The following is a 15,428-nucleotide window of genomic DNA, read 5'->3' as shown; positions in this document are numbered from 1 at the left end:
ACTGTGACAAAGCAGTGACATTTTAATAAGCAGTAGCAGATCAGAGCTTTCCAGCCACACTGAAGCTGAAGAAGTTAATGTTGGATTTATAGCAGGGTAACTGAGACAGTTATTTGGCTCAGAGGCAGAGATCCCTGCAGGCCAAGGGAAGGCAGAAAGTAAAAAAAAAAAAAACCTATTAAAAAATTAAATTATTTACTCTTTACCTCCTGGTCTTTTAAAATACAAGTCATCTATAAAAGGAGAGGACAATTAAAGAGGTTAGGTGAGGAAAATAAAATGAAAACAAGTAAGCAGTCACAAAAACTCTTTTTGTTGAGTTTCAAATAGAAAAAAATGTTTCCTTATGCTCAAAAAAGCTCACCAGTGAGTAAATTCTTAAAAGTACTAAATAAGCAGAAGAAATACCCCTACAAATCACAATAATTGGAGCTTGTATGAACATTTATCACTGCATGAAATGGCAGGCTACCATCCGACACATTGATAAATGAAACACACTTTCCATCCATCTCTTTAATGGCACATTAGTGTCATGGATTTGCCATGCACACCAAAACACTGAATCCCACCTAGGCATTTCTTAATTGCCCAAGAAGATGGTAATTTATGGACTTAGCCATAATGACTGGAACACATTTCTTCAATCAATTTTATACCTTAATTGAAATTTGCGGCTTAACAAGAAAAATCATGAAATTAACTGCTCAGACAATTGTGTCTTTAAAACAGAACACAGATGTCAGGTCCTATTAGTGGTCAACTTTCCTGATATATTTTAGGTAGATTGTTTATACTCTATGACAGACACTGGGACAAATTTCTAGAAAAATAACAGGATTTGTGGGAAATCTCAGCTACTGCTGTGATAATTTTACCTTTTTACAGCATCAATATTCTGCTCACATGTGGTATCAGTACCTGACTACCACTAATTTTGAGAGGTTTTTCCAGTGTACTCTTGAGAGACACAGTTAAACATGTCACCATTTACATCTGGAATTGCAGAAAAATGGCATTTTCCCCAGGAGCCTTTCACAGCACTCACAACAAACATGGTGGCAAAACTATTAAGTTACTTTTAAATTACAGAGCCCCTTTAACAACAATGAAAGGTTTCCATTTATTTTTAAAACAGAAGGGAGGGAGGACACTCAGATTAATGTAAGAAATGAATGTAGAACACAGGCCTGAACTGCCAATGGTGTCTCCTTCTATGATGAGGATGTACACCATGCTAGAAAGCCACTCTCACCTCAAATTTACATGGAAATACAGTTTCCTAAGGCTGCTGATTTAGTGTTCACTCTCATGATGCCACAGGCGCACATGGCTGGCTAGGAACACTCACCTCTGAGAACTGCAACCTCCCAAAATCACTCGGTGGACTTGCAATCTTGAAGACTTTCTTAGGCATCACCCACGTTTCCAAAGTTTCCAGTTTACTGACAGCCAGATTGGTTGCGTGGTGCCTGATCAGGAAGCCTTGGAAACGGTCAGCAAGGAAGTAAAGGTGGATGGAAACTGGATGGCCCATGGGGTAGTATCTGTAAAACAGCACGTGCTCATCAGTTATGTAAGAGAATGGAATCTCCATTTACTTGGAGCTAGTGGCTTAAGAAGCATTCATTTCAACTAGAAAATCCACTGCTGTACATGAAGAGATTTCAAATGTGTTCATGACTCATTATCAAATATTTTTAGGCTGTTCCGATTACCCCGTAATGTAAAAATATGTTACTAAGAATACAGGCTCATTAATTCCATATCCACAATTCAAAGCTCTTTAGGACATCCTTCTGTGTGCCAGAGAGCTCCTCTCCCCCACCACCTCTCCTGGTAGAAGGTGGCACCCACAGATTGTTAGGGTGCAGCACTGTTTGCTCAGATAAGCTAGGATAAAGAATGCCCCAGGATTGTGCCTGTGCTCCAGAGCTGCCTTTCCTGCCCAGCAGGGTCAGTGCCTGTCTGCACAGGACAGCAGGGAGTGCTGTGTGACCAGGTACTGACCTCTGGGCCCCCTCCATTCCCAAACCCCTTCCCCAAGGGCAGGGCTCTGCAGGGTGGCACTGCAGCAAAGCACACCAGGATCCCATCCCCATTTTAGGTCTCTGTATTTTAGGGAAAAAACTTCACAATCTTTAAAGACTTGAGATTCCTTTTGCTGTGATTTTTTACTCATAATCAAAAAAAGAAAAAAAAAACACCTTGAAAAAGATCAAATAACTGGGCAAAACCAGTCATTGAGAGATCTGGAAGCCTTCAGTTGCAGTTGAGATTTAAAGAAATTGTAGTTACAGCTTCAAATAATTAAAACGTATGGTTGATTGTCTGCTATGGCCTCAGAAACATCTGTAACAATGTTTGGGTACATATGGATGCATAAATAATTAAAAATGTGTTATTCATAGCTCAGAAATCAAATATTTTGCTACTTTACAGCACTGACATTAACTGCAAAACAAGTTAAACCAACCAGCATCACACCTTCCCAGTAAGTCAGCCAAGACTGACTCCTCAGGCTTGTAACCACAATTAAAGGATGAGCACTAAGGATGAACACCAAGAAGGACTTTCCATTGCACGAGGTCAGCAACACCCCAGAAGGAATTCTCTAGAGCTGGAGAAATCAACATAAGAAGACAGGGTACCAACAGGGCCAGCACTGATGGACTGAGCAAAACCACTGCAAAGCTACGCAGCCAACACCAGCAACAATCTGACTTCTGTTCCCAATACTAAGACCTCCTGTTTTCTATGTGTGCAGCAGCAAATATTTACAATATCCTTGAAATAGACTGAGTAAATTGCCTCTTGGCAGTGGAGAGTAAAAATGCCTAGAGATGGAAAAAATGAATTAAATCTAAATCACACGTTAATGTTGCTCCCATGGAAGATGCTGACACTCCATCTCCTTCGGTACCCGAGCAGTCTGTGGGGGGCACAGCTTTCTGAGGCTGTGGGCTGGCCCTTGTTAGGAAAGTGTGCAAGGCAGCTGCTCTTACAAACATCCCCTGGGCTGCTGTGGGTGGCAGCATGGGCCTGACTCCAAGGGGGATCCAAGGCTGCAGCCGCATTCCTCGCAGCATGAGCTGGGGTGCTGCACACACAGGATCAGCCAGCAAAGCTGCTCAGCCCAAATCCATCCTGCCATTACTGCATTAGAGACATGCAAAACCACAGGAGGGAAAGAGGAAAGGTATAGGTGCAAACACCTAGAAGGACAGAGAAGTATCAGAAGAGAGGAGATGTGAATGATAAACCTGAAGATCAGCCATCTTTCTCTGATCTGAACTGGATGCTGACTCACAGGGTCTTGAGGGGGCTGAGGAAGGTGTGAAAATGAAGCCTCCACTCTGCATCACTGTTTGCAATTCCTCCCTGCACTGTTTCATGAGGCTCCAGCCTGCTGTTAGGAGCTGTGCTTTATCCTGGAGACAGCTGCAGTCATGGTGTTCCTATCTATAATGTGAGCAAGCTTGAAAAGCACCTTGAGTTCCTGTGCAATGGAAAGTTCCTCAGAAACAAAAGTGATAATTGATATAAATCAGCATCAGAATACTGGCAAAAGGACTGAGAACAAAAGTAATTGTCAAATTATTTCAGTACCGGTTATACATAGTCTCCATCCTCTTTGCTGGCTTCACTCTGCAGGACAAATGACCCAGGACTTCCTTAGGTCTGCCTTTATTTCATACAAGGAAGGCATTCTACTAGTGATTATATCTAATTGTTATTGATCTTTTATTGCTTTGCACTGGTAACCTTCACTGACAAAAGTCTAATAGGAATCTGGAGCACTTATTGCCACATCTTTCTAAATGGGACATTGCTCAGCACTTCCATGACTAATTTAGGAAGGTCAAGGCACATTTGGTTCCCTCTCGAGAACACAACAGGGGCAACGTCCATCCATCAAAGCCCATGGAGTGTTTGCAGACTTAGGCTCTATGTGTTTTCTATTAGGATGAAAAAGGGCAGTCTCCAGAAGTACACTCTGAAGATGGAATTAAGAGATGGTAAAGTAAGACATAAAAAGAGGAACCATCTCTGCCTTGAATCTAAACAGCTCCAGATGTGTTTGCAAGCAGCAAACATCTACCATGAAGAGATCCTTTTCTATGCAATTCTAACTTCAGGAATTCTTCCTTCAAACCCCTTTTAGACTGAATTCTTCTTAGCCAGGCTTATAGGTGAAAAAGGAATCTAGAATATAGGGGGAACGTCCTTTTAAAGAATAAGGACGTTCATTTGAGATATATTTATCTATCTATCTATAGATATATAAACACCTACATATATTTTATGTATTTGATGCTAATAGATCTTACCAGTTGCAGCACTTTTTGGCACAGAGAACTGCACCAAGCAGGCGAAGTGAGCCAAGCAAGCTCTCTGCACTCCATGTGTGCTCCCAAGGGAACAAACTAGCAAGGACCATTAACCTGCCTGTGTTCAGATTTGTTCTGAAATCCTGTCCTCTGCTTTTGGTAAGCATAATAGAGGTGAACATGACCTCTGCTGCTATCACATGGAGAGTTTAGGAGCTGAGGCTATAATACACTTGCTGAAATTAATCAAGGGAAACGCAGCAGTGGGGGTAGCACTGCCCAACTGGATCCTGTCAGTCTTCATCAGGCTGGAGAGGAGCTCCTTAAAAGTGCAGCAAACAGGTCACATAATGTCAACCCGGAATAACCAATGCTTTATTATGGACATAAATACTCCTGGAAATCGGCGCTGTGCACTTGCAGCTGCCTGGCTGTAGGCTCCAGCCAGCACAGCCGAGCAGAACGAGCCTGGCGGTCCCTGTGTCCCCCGGGGCAGCGAGCAGAGCAGCACTGACCTGCAGCTGTTGTCCCCAGCAGCGTGGAACGAGGTCTCGGCCCTGCGCAGGCCCAGGCGGGAGAAGGAGTGGAACATGGTGAGGGCCACGTCGCTGAGCGCGCCCAGCCCGTCGGGCTCCTCGTACACGTTCTCCCAGTAGGAGCGCAGCCCCGGCGTGCCCGCCGGGTAATTCCCGTACAGGTAATAGTCCAGCTGGCCAATGATCTCCTGATTCACCACCGCCTCAAACTTGCGGGCAAAGAAGGTTGGCCTGGCAGTCTGCTGTTGGGACAGGAGAGGAAAAGTCACTTGTGGCAGCAGCTCTCTGGCCACAGACAGAAACACAACTTTCACAAAGGCTGTGAGGAGATGAGAGAAAAGAATGAGAAACAATTCTTATCTTAACTTGCTGCACCTGGTATTGTGAATGTGTGGAATGTGTTATGGAGATTTGCTTACCAAAGGGTGGTTTCTTAATTACCAGTGGTGATTGGGCTGGATGACCATCCAGCTGTATTGTAACTGTCTAGAAGAGCAATGGGTTTCTTAATAAAGAGATTATTAATCAACCTTCTGTGAATCAGAGAGTTTATGCTAATTATTACCTGGCTGAGGGCCCATTGCAATGATAGACACTGAGTTCCCATTCTCAGATATGACATTTTGTCTTAAACAATGGGTTGGAGCTGAGGACATGAACTGTTTCTCAACATGGGCAAAGATGACTTAAAATGTCACCTTAGGGAACATTTGTTGTTAGGAGTGGTGTTAAGATTCAGCTAAAAACTACATAATTACACAATGAAAATCCCTTCAGACCAACAGACACCCCATGCTGCCTGGCTCACGAAGGCTCTCCAAGTGCAGGAGGGGTGGGAAATGCTTTCCAAACCCCCACATTAGCCTGGAGACAGGGCAGCACTGGCACATGTAATGCAGGGAGCAAAGTGTACTGAGGCTCAGAAGAGGTAGAGCAGCATTTTCTGTGTATAGATTTGCTGCTAGGAGGGGGTAAGAGGTCTCTGGGAGAGGTGCCATTTGTGGCTGAGGTTTCTCCACTTCTGAGTGGTCCTGCCCAGATTTTTTCTCAGCGCTTGACATAATCTTGGGCACATAACTGCTTTATATGCTACTCAACTAGCATTAGCTTCCAAAAAGTATTTGTTTTGCCTTGTTCATATTTGAGCACAGGTCCTGAGGTGCCAAGGAGTTCAGGAGTGCCCCAGATGGTTTGAAAATTCTTTTGAGGATGCCCAGTTTTGCTCTGAGATGGCGCATGCTGTGGGCTTTGTGATCTCGGCTCGCTTTGTGCCTCCGTGGGAACAGCAAGCCCCAGCCTTCTGGTGCTGTGTGCTCATGTGAGGGGCTCTTTCACCAGAAAGTGTCAGAAGCTGCCTTTTCACCTATTATAATTTTAAACTTCCCTTTCCAGCTCGGTTTACCTGATTTTTTTCTGAAATATTGTTGTGGGTTCACAGCCTGGAGCAGGTCAGGCTCTGCAGTCTGGCAGGAGTTTTTAAAGATTTGCAATTTATTCTGTGCTGGAGAATTCCCTGTGATTGGTGTTTGGGACAGCAGAGCCTCTTTTAGATAACATCTCATTTGCTCTTTTTGTGAGTGCCTGTGTCACTGACTTCAAGCGTGCCTGCTAGACAGCACATTACAGTAAAGAAAAGATCTCTGTTTCAGAGCAGTCATCATGTCTCTGCTGTAGGGTAGCACATTCCCCATCCCACACAGAGCCTGAACAAACATGCTTTATGCAGGGAACCCTGAGGAGCTGGAGGGATGGAATTGCAAATCTGGTGACCTTGAAACAAGTGGCTGTTCATTGTCAATAGGAGATGCACAGGCCAGATACAGCCTCGAGACGGAGTGCACCCCGGAGCATAGGACTCGCTCTCATGTCTGCCTCGAGGAAACTATCACAAAGGAACTGATTAAACCTTTAAAGACAGTTCTGCCAAACCTGGGTGATCAAAACCTCATGACTAAGGCTCCCAAAATCACAAGATAAACTTTAATATGATAGTGCTGATGAATATAATAACAAAAATGGATTTGTCTTGTGCTATGTAAGTCTCTAGCATGCAACTCAACAACTTCTAAGCTTTTTTTTTAAAGATGATAAGCATTGCTTAACACTGAAAGCCAGGAGTTTTGTGAAATGATGAAAGCACCTGAACTGGAACACTGGAAAAAAAACTTCTGCAATAAACTCACAATAGTTATCAAGTAATATTGATACAGTCAGAGATGTGTCAAGTTTCCCTCCTTTCTAGCACAGCCAATTACCAATGCCAAGGAGTCCAAAGAGTTCCTTTGTGACTTTACCATGTAGTGGTATGTCTCCGGGACCAAAACATAGGAGAACTTATCTTTCATTCTCCTGAACCTAAGATCAGAGCTTCCTCACATCTCTTTCTCCATCTGCAAGTTGGAGTCAAAGCTTCCCTTCCCTTCCCTCTCCCTGCTGCAGCCATGCATTCAGCCAGCTCTCCACATCCACAGGGCAAAGAGCCTCTGAGGTGTGTTCAGTTACCTGGAACCGGTGGAAGTCTGCTGGTTTGAAGTCATTGGGTGAGCAGCCACACCAGTCAACAATGTGCTTGTACTGACACTTGCAGCCCAGCTTCCTGTTCCAGTTGGTGATGCGCAGGTTGTTGTCCACCATGGAGTCACAGAACGGGCTGTTCTCCAGCACAGTGTGAAAGAAAGACTGCAACAAACACAGAGCACATCACCATTTTAGCTCCTCAGACTTCCATTTTCTCCTTCACTTCAGCTCATGGGCCCAAACCTAATGCAGGTGAACTATTTTAGTTTGAAATGACAGGATTAACAAGCTCTATTGTTCTGCCACATGTGAAACACACTCCATGTGCCTCTATTCCATAGAGCATGGAAAAATCACAACACTCCACAGACCCAACCAAACTGTAAGAACACACAGCTGAGGTCTTGCTCCGATAACCTGGCACAGAACAACTGCACTTCTACAATGACCAGCTTTGGGAACTGGCAGCCCAAAGGACTCCAGGAAAGGCACCAGTACCAGCAATCATTTTATTTTTATTTCAGCTGTATGAGCAATTCTAAGAAATGCCCATTATTTCCCTTCTGTAAGTTGCTCCCTGGTCTAACAGATTTAGGACTATTTTTCTGAACAATGTGCTAATGGCATATTTCAAGTTGTTTCCCAAAACAATTGTCAAAACTGCACCATCACCCTGGTTACTCTGATAAAAATACAGTCTCAGACAGCTCTTATGTGGGTGTCTATCTCCAGCACTCTGAAATGCACTGCTTGTTGAGTAGCTTTGTTCTGAAGCATGCAGTTCACCCTAGGCACCAAAAGGACATTCTGCCTCCTGCATTTACCTCTGAAATGGTAAGTCTTTATTTGCTGACTCATGGCAGCATGGAATTCCCATTGGGCAATACTAATTATATCATCATAATAACAGCTATTATATAAACCATGCGTAATGGGGACTGATATAGCAGGTTAACAGGTCAGTGAAGGCAGGGCCATTTTACAAAACCAGCTATGTATCTTGCAAGGAAAAACTTGCAGAAAAAAAGCTATGGAATACCATCAATTTTAGCTCTGCAAGAGACCATTTTTGGAGCAGTGATTTCTCTTTAAAATCAGCAATAGTAAGTTCTATAAATAACCAGCACAACATTAGCATGGCTGGCCCCCAAATAATCCCCCTACCCTTTTTAATGTTAAATGACAGCCCAGTGAATATGGATTTTATGCTTGAACTGTTTGGTTAAACCCATAAAGGCATCCATTCTCATTCAAGCGAGAGGGGAAAAAAAACCCTACCCAATTACCCATTGCCCTGTGTCCTTTTATGGCAATACAGGAATTTCTCTAGATAATGGATGAAAAGGTTATCAGAGTAGAGAGAAAAGGTGATTTTTTAACAGAAATGGGATTAAAAGAAGATTATGCAACATGTGTGGGGAATAATAAACTTCCATCAAAAGATAACAGTTGCTGTGCTCCACCAGAAGCTAACGAGCAAGATTTGCAATATCGGTGACATCCATCCCTCAAATGTTCAGGAACCAAGGCAGTTTTGGGTTTAAAGGCAGTCATCAGCTCTTCCTTGGGCTGGCTGGCTGCTGCAGGATGTGGAGCAGAGCCTGGCAAGCCAGGGGAGCAGTGTACCTGCTGGGGCAGGTGTAGCACAGGCTGCCAGCCACAGCTCTGTGCCCTCCCTGCAGACAGAGCACATTGCTGCACGCCAGGCAAAGCCCCACACTGCTGTGCACTCCCCTTCTGCATCACTTGCAGCCAGAGCGACTCCTGAGTGATCTAAATGATTTGTGACTGTGCCTTCTGGCTGAGTTTTGAACAGAACAATAAACCTTTGTTTGCAGGGTTTATATTTTTAAAGAAAAGTGCTGGATAATAGCAAGGAAAGCTACTTATGAAGACAATTCGCCATCTCTAATATCCTTCAAAAGCTTTGTGCAGGAACAATTTGCAAGCAAAGGGCAGCTGGATTTTTGGTTGTTCAGCAACAGATTAATAGGCCTAGAGTACAAAACAAAGCCACTCTTTACAAGAAGTCCCACAAACAAACAAGGCAATAAACAACTGCAAAAGATGTTCTAACCCTAAGGGGCTTACTCATCATAGAAGTAAAATTTTCATTACTCCCTGTGGGATGCTCAGTGATGCTCCCACACCTGATGCCCAGTGACATCAGGTGAAAGCCCCTCTGATTTCAGTGAGATCTTTGGGACAAGCAGAAGCATTGCAGGTTTGAGCACAGAGAGGGATTCTTTGCATTCACATACCTCGGCAGGAAGCAGTGTGTAAGAGTAAAACCTCTTCATCTTTGTTACCAGATCATCATTGGAAAAAGTGACATATTCCACAAACTTCCTGTTCAGGAGGAACCAGTCCGACCCTCCATCGACTGTGATTCCTTCTGGGATCTTGCGGTCCCCCAGGCGCCACATGTGCGTGTCACACTCCAGGAAGAGCCGATCCAGCCCCTGTTTTCTGATAAATCTGAGGGAATGCAACAGGAGCCATCAAATGTTAATTTGTATTTTGCTATAATCAGGAGCTTTATAAATAAAAAGCTACTTTCTCAAACAAAAAAGGATCAAAAGGTCACTTGTTTGTATTTCTGTTCTATTCATAAGTAATGTAGGGAGGTTTAATAAATGATTAATCAGTTATATGTTCTGTTACAGAGGCAAAGATCAAGAGATTGCTTTTAAACATCATTTACACCTTCTGCTGTCCTAAGGCTGTGCAGGTGACAGAGCTCTAAGGCAAGAAAGTCCATAATGTTCATCAACTCTGAACAAGCCACCACAGAAGAACAGCAACATGAACGGGAACTAAACACATTCTTCTCTCTCTAAATAAATTCAGTTTTTAAAAAACAGGAAATGTACGTAAAGGTAAAATGACCAATTTTCTCTTATGCTATTATGTCATTAATTTTTCTACAGGGATGTAGCCAATAAGGAAGAAATACCATTGTATTGGTCTTAGCTGTAGAATGAGCAAGTTTGCTCCATTTTCATGTCTCTGGGGAGCAATGTTTTGTTATTGCTGAACCATGAATAAGAGGAGCAACTGCAGAACTGCAAAGTTATGGAAATGAATTATTTGAGACCAATATAAAAGAAGAAAAGCTGGGAAATCAATCTGTGTTTGAAAATGCTTTGGACTGAATGCCCCCTCATCTTCTGAGGCTGTCTGATCCAGGTTTCTGTTTGTTATTCCATTTGGGAATTATTCCCTTGAAGGAGATGCAGGGCAGCTCTGAATTAGCACCAAGGTGGGCTGAGCACCATCCACCCTGGTTGGTTGTGAGCACTGGACACATCCCACATGTTCTGAGCAGTAACAAATGCTCACTGACCACACACTAGAGCAACCCACAGCCTCCAGACCTCTGTGGGTGCAGGACCTGCAGGATAACAACAGCTGAAGCAAGAGGGGCACAGCCTTCCCTTCCTGAACCACACACAGCCATGCCAGGGAATTTCAGGATTAGCAAGCCAAAATGACATTTTAGTGGTCCTCAGACAGATGCTACTAAAGGTAAGGGAAAAGAATAAAAGTTAAGGAACAAGCACCAGAGCTCTCTGGAGTCCTGCATCTGGAAGCATGAGCATTAACCCCGTAGGCCAACTCCCTGGTTCAAGTTCTGTTCTATACCAATCAAAGAACTGAGATGCAATTATGAAATGGTGCATATTAATTTTCAAAAGGACCGTAAATGACTTCAGGGTCTATGTCCTACTGATAGCTATGTCTCTTTTCACAGTATGAGAAGAGCTTCTCTGTTAACACAACAGTGCTGAAATGTGTAAATGAGAGTTGAGAAATTTTTCTTTCCATGAACAAGTTTCTAATTTCATGTTCCATTATGAAGGATAATAGAAAAGTCTTGCAATTTTAATGCAGTGCTCTGGAATGTAATCTTCAAATTCAATATTTATGCAGTTATCTCCAAATCAAATATTAATGTGCCTGAAAGTTTGGTCATTTATTTATTTCTCTTTAAAACTAAATGCTCATTAGAGTTAATTATTTTAAGAAAATAACAGAACTTTATCGACTATATTTAAATAGGAACATAAAGTTCTTTTCCATGAAGTAATTTCTTTCAACTGCTATCTCTACCAATTTATCACCTTTTACTCTCCTTTTCAAATGGAAGGTTCTTTGATTGCAATAGAAACCCTCAAACAAAAGAAACCACCTGGCTACAACAAAAACTGCTCTAGGTAGAAACTGCCTCAGCCTGTGTGACATGATCCAGCTCCCAGCTCCCTGGTACTGTAACAGCTTCAGCCTTTTTATCTGAACTTGGCAGCAGAGGAGCATGACCATGCTCCCCATGAGAAGGTCCCAGCAAATCCTGACTCACAGCTTCATGTTTTCCAAAGTAGTTGACAGGCTCCTTTTTTTTCTATATGTGCACAGTTCTATGTTTGTTTTTGAGCTAATAGCTTGGAAAAGCAAGTCTCAGCAAAGTAGTTGACAGGCTCCTTTTTTTTCTATATGTGCACAGTTCCATGGGTTTTTTTTTGAGCTAATAGCTTGGAAAGCAAATCTCATGATATGGAGTGAAATAAGCCAATTCCTGGAAGTACAGCTGTTTTCACAACAAACCTCAGCCCCCAAATCTTATACAACTGGGTTACTAGAAGAAAGTAAATGTACTTTCCAATCGCTTACCCTCCAGCAAGGCAGCACAACCCAGCTAAAGATCTTCAATGCCTTTAGAGATCTCTAAAGACATGACCCTTTTGCTTGTGCTTCTTGAAACCCTCCTAGAAACATCACACCAGGTTTCAGATACGTAACAGCTGAGCAGGTGTTTTTCAGAAGGATCACCCTTACTGAGCCTCTTCACACACACTCACAGCACCTCAATGGAATAAGGCATTAGCAAAACGAATCCTTTCTGTGGCCTACAAAGCAATGATTTGTCCAAGGGGCTGTGAAGACACAGCTCTCCACTGGGCAATGGCTTGCTGCTTGTTTATGTTCCCTGGCAGCCAAGGCACCAAGTGTATTTCAGATCTGCTGGAAGTTAAATAGGAGAGTGCCACGTTCACATTCTCTGAAAAATCCCTTCACCCAGGATTTTTCTCCTGGGAAACTGAGAAGCCTCTGAGAAAAAGGAAAACAATTCTTATCTCATTTGCTTCTACTCTGTTTTGCTCACGTAGAATGTGTTTGGAGATTGTTTTCCCACAGGTGATTGTTTCATTGGATCTTGGTGTGAGTTATTTTGACTCATTGGCCATTCAGTGCCAAGCTGTGTGGACTCTGGAAAGAGTCACGTGTTTTCATTATTATCCTTTTGTCATTCAGTAAGTATCCTTTCTGTATTCTTTAATACAGTATAGTATTCTTTAATATAATATAGTATCATAAAATAATAAATTAGCCTTCTGAGAACATGGAGTCAGATTCATCATTCCTTCCTTCATCGGGCACCCTGCAAATACAATAGGAGACGCTGCTGGCACAGAGAGCTGAACAGCATCCAAAGTGGAAAAGGTGGATGAGGCTCCCTTTTGTCCCTCCAGGCTCTCTTCTAGGATGACTGATGCTCCCAGCTACTCCAGCAACAGCGATTTTGGCACTCAGGCAGGCAAGAACATACTCTAAAGCATATTGAATACTGCCTGAGGGAAAGGGAAGGGGTATTTGTATGCCACATAGGCCTTTCCAAGAAATGAAAAACTCTTGGACACTACAAACAGTTCATAAAGATTCTTGACTAGCCATCCAAGAATGATTGCAGCCACCTCTGAAAAGAAAGATAGAAAGATGGAGGGCAAAAGCATGACCCTACTGATTTGTTTCTAGTCTCATGCTGTATTTCATCAGTTTCTGGTTATGCTCAAGGGAATACCAAATCAGTAAATTTTATGAAGCCAGGCCAAGTTTCATAAAGAGCAATGAAATGCAAAAAAAGGGTTTTCTTCCCCTTGTCTTTCTCTCTTGTGTCTCTTGCAGATAACTGCTTGCAGATAACTCCCACATTAAAAGCAGGGGAAAAAAAAAAGGCTTAGTAATAGCATTTCCTTAATCTTAGTCAATGTGGAAAAATTCAGGTGCTTCCTGTCACCCTGAACATCAGGTAAGACTGGCATACCTCTGCCAGCTGCAAATGCACTGGCCAGAACAATGACATCTTACTGAACCAAGGCATGGTTGGCCAAATACAACAGGGATTATCATCAGCTGAAGACAACTGGCCTTTCTCCTAATCCAAAAGAAAACAACAGGAGGAAAATAACAATCCTAGGAAAAGAGTCAACCAGAAGAAAACAGAATTTAAAAAAACTAGGATTAAGAAAAGCATACCATTTTGCCTTTCTTCATAGAACACTCAATCTAAGACATCTTATGCTTCCCCTTACAAATTTTAATTCTTCCAAAAGAGCCTCCAGTTTTGAGGGCCTGGGATTACACTCAAAAGTAAGGAGGAAACACAGGATATGAAGAAGTGTGTCAGCACCTGAGCTCAGCAATCAGACACTGACACACATCAAAGGTGCCACTGAGCCCTGTGTGTGGACGCAGCCTCACAGGTTCCAGAGAGTTATTTTTACACTTTGCTAAGAAAACCCAGCACGTGGTCTGTCACTGAGTGTAGATGTCAGTCCAGGCAGCTCGTGATTGCAATCCAGCTCAGGGAACTCCTCTTACTTTGTAGTTTATTTAAAAATTTATAAATGCATTTCAGACAAGTTTCTAGGACTGTATAACACATAAAGCATTTGTAACTTGTGTAGCACATACTCTTATAACATGAGTATAAACGCAGCTCAGCTCTTATGATATGTTGTAACTGCTAATAAATATTGCCATACAGTTACTTTATCAGCAAAAGTACCACAACCAAATAGCCTCCTTTCTGGTAGTTTTCTCCAAGGGACAGTGCAAACCACAGCAACCTGTAGAGACCCCTGCTCCTAAATGCTCTACTTAATTACACAGTAAGTCAGAGAGTTTGCTGTTTTCTTTTTCCTGAAGTTTATGAATGAGTAAAACTTCCTAAAGTATCAGAGGTTATCAGATTGAAAAATGCCATTTACCAGTAACTTTATCACTTAAAGGTTTTTTCTGGAAAGAATATATATTTTAAGGTGAAGAGGTTTCTTCTTAAATGTTTCCTGGTTTTGGCCTCTTGCCTAGAAAACCTCCCACTGACATTTCACTGTTAACCAGGTGCACCCACCCAGGATCTCATCATCATTATTCAAGATTTAAGAATAAGAACTATGAATAAAAGTTTCAAAACTCCAGCAAAACAACTCCTCACAAGTCAAAAGGCAATGTCAATGTCAAAGCAAGTATCTGTAGAGCTAGGAGCTCCACTAACATCATGTCCATGTTTCCCTGAGTGTATGTGGACAAGCTCTGCATGCTTTGACTTTATCTGCTCCTCTTTTCATTGTCTTTAAACGAAAATTTGAGGAATAAAGTCACTTCAGTGCAAAAAGTCAAGTAAATATTTTTACAGATGAGAAATGTGAGAGCCACTTGCCAGCAGTGTTTGCACAGCCACCCTGGAAACACCTACCAGAGTCAATCAGCTGGGAAGAACAAAACAGTAATTTGCAGTTTAGGGGACCAACTAGAAAGCACTGAACAATAATTTGACAATCTTGAGTGTAGCATTTGCAAGAAGTCATTTGTGAGCAATCTCTAGGCTACCACACATCTCCATAAACCAGGCACTGAAAAATTCTTTATAATAAGCAGATTAATGAATCTCAAACCTGTGCAGGGCAGAATCATTCCCTGCCTGCTCAAGGTGGAAATTCTGGCCTCCACTGAATATGCTGAGTCTAGCTGACCCTGATTTCCCTCCATTTCCACGAGTAACTCTATTCAACCAAGGGTTAAACAATATTTACATCTGAAATAATTTACAACTGGCTATTTGAACACAATGTCTATATGGTACCAGCTATTCACCTGTTTTTCCAAGGCTAGGAAGTTGCAGTGTGTTTCCTAAGACCTTCCTGTCATGCTGAAAGCCTCCAGGGCTGATCCCCCACTCCCAAAATGGAGGTGAAGCTTGAAA

At 42.5% G+C, this 15,428-nt stretch overlaps 1 protein-coding gene across 2 annotated transcripts in view; it reads right to left on the bottom strand.

The window, feature by feature from the left end:
- The window catches only part of XYLT1 (xylosyltransferase 1), a 177,803-nt gene that overhangs the window by 19,360 nt on the left and 143,015 nt on the right, over positions 1–15,428 (bottom strand). The window contains exons 6-9 of one of the 2 annotated variants that reach the window (XM_041401812.1): positions 9,646–9,862; positions 7,370–7,546; positions 4,847–5,109; positions 1,352–1,547 (exon numbers count right to left, since the gene is read on the bottom strand). In XM_041401812.1, the coding sequence (XP_041257746.1) occupies positions 1,352–1,547; positions 4,847–5,109; positions 7,370–7,546; positions 9,646–9,862 (853 nt within the window). The remainder of the gene's footprint in view (positions 1–1,351; positions 1,548–4,846; positions 5,110–7,369; positions 7,547–9,645; positions 9,863–15,428) is intronic. The other variant, XM_041401813.1, reaches the window with a different exon arrangement.

Source organism: Onychostruthus taczanowskii, unplaced genomic scaffold, assembly GCF_017590055.1.
Source record: "Onychostruthus taczanowskii isolate IOZ18803 unplaced genomic scaffold, ASM1759005v1 scaffold19, whole genome shotgun sequence".
Taxonomy (NCBI): Eukaryota; Metazoa; Chordata; class Aves; order Passeriformes; family Passeridae; genus Onychostruthus; species Onychostruthus taczanowskii.
This window is presented reverse-complemented; position numbering and strand designations above follow the sequence as displayed.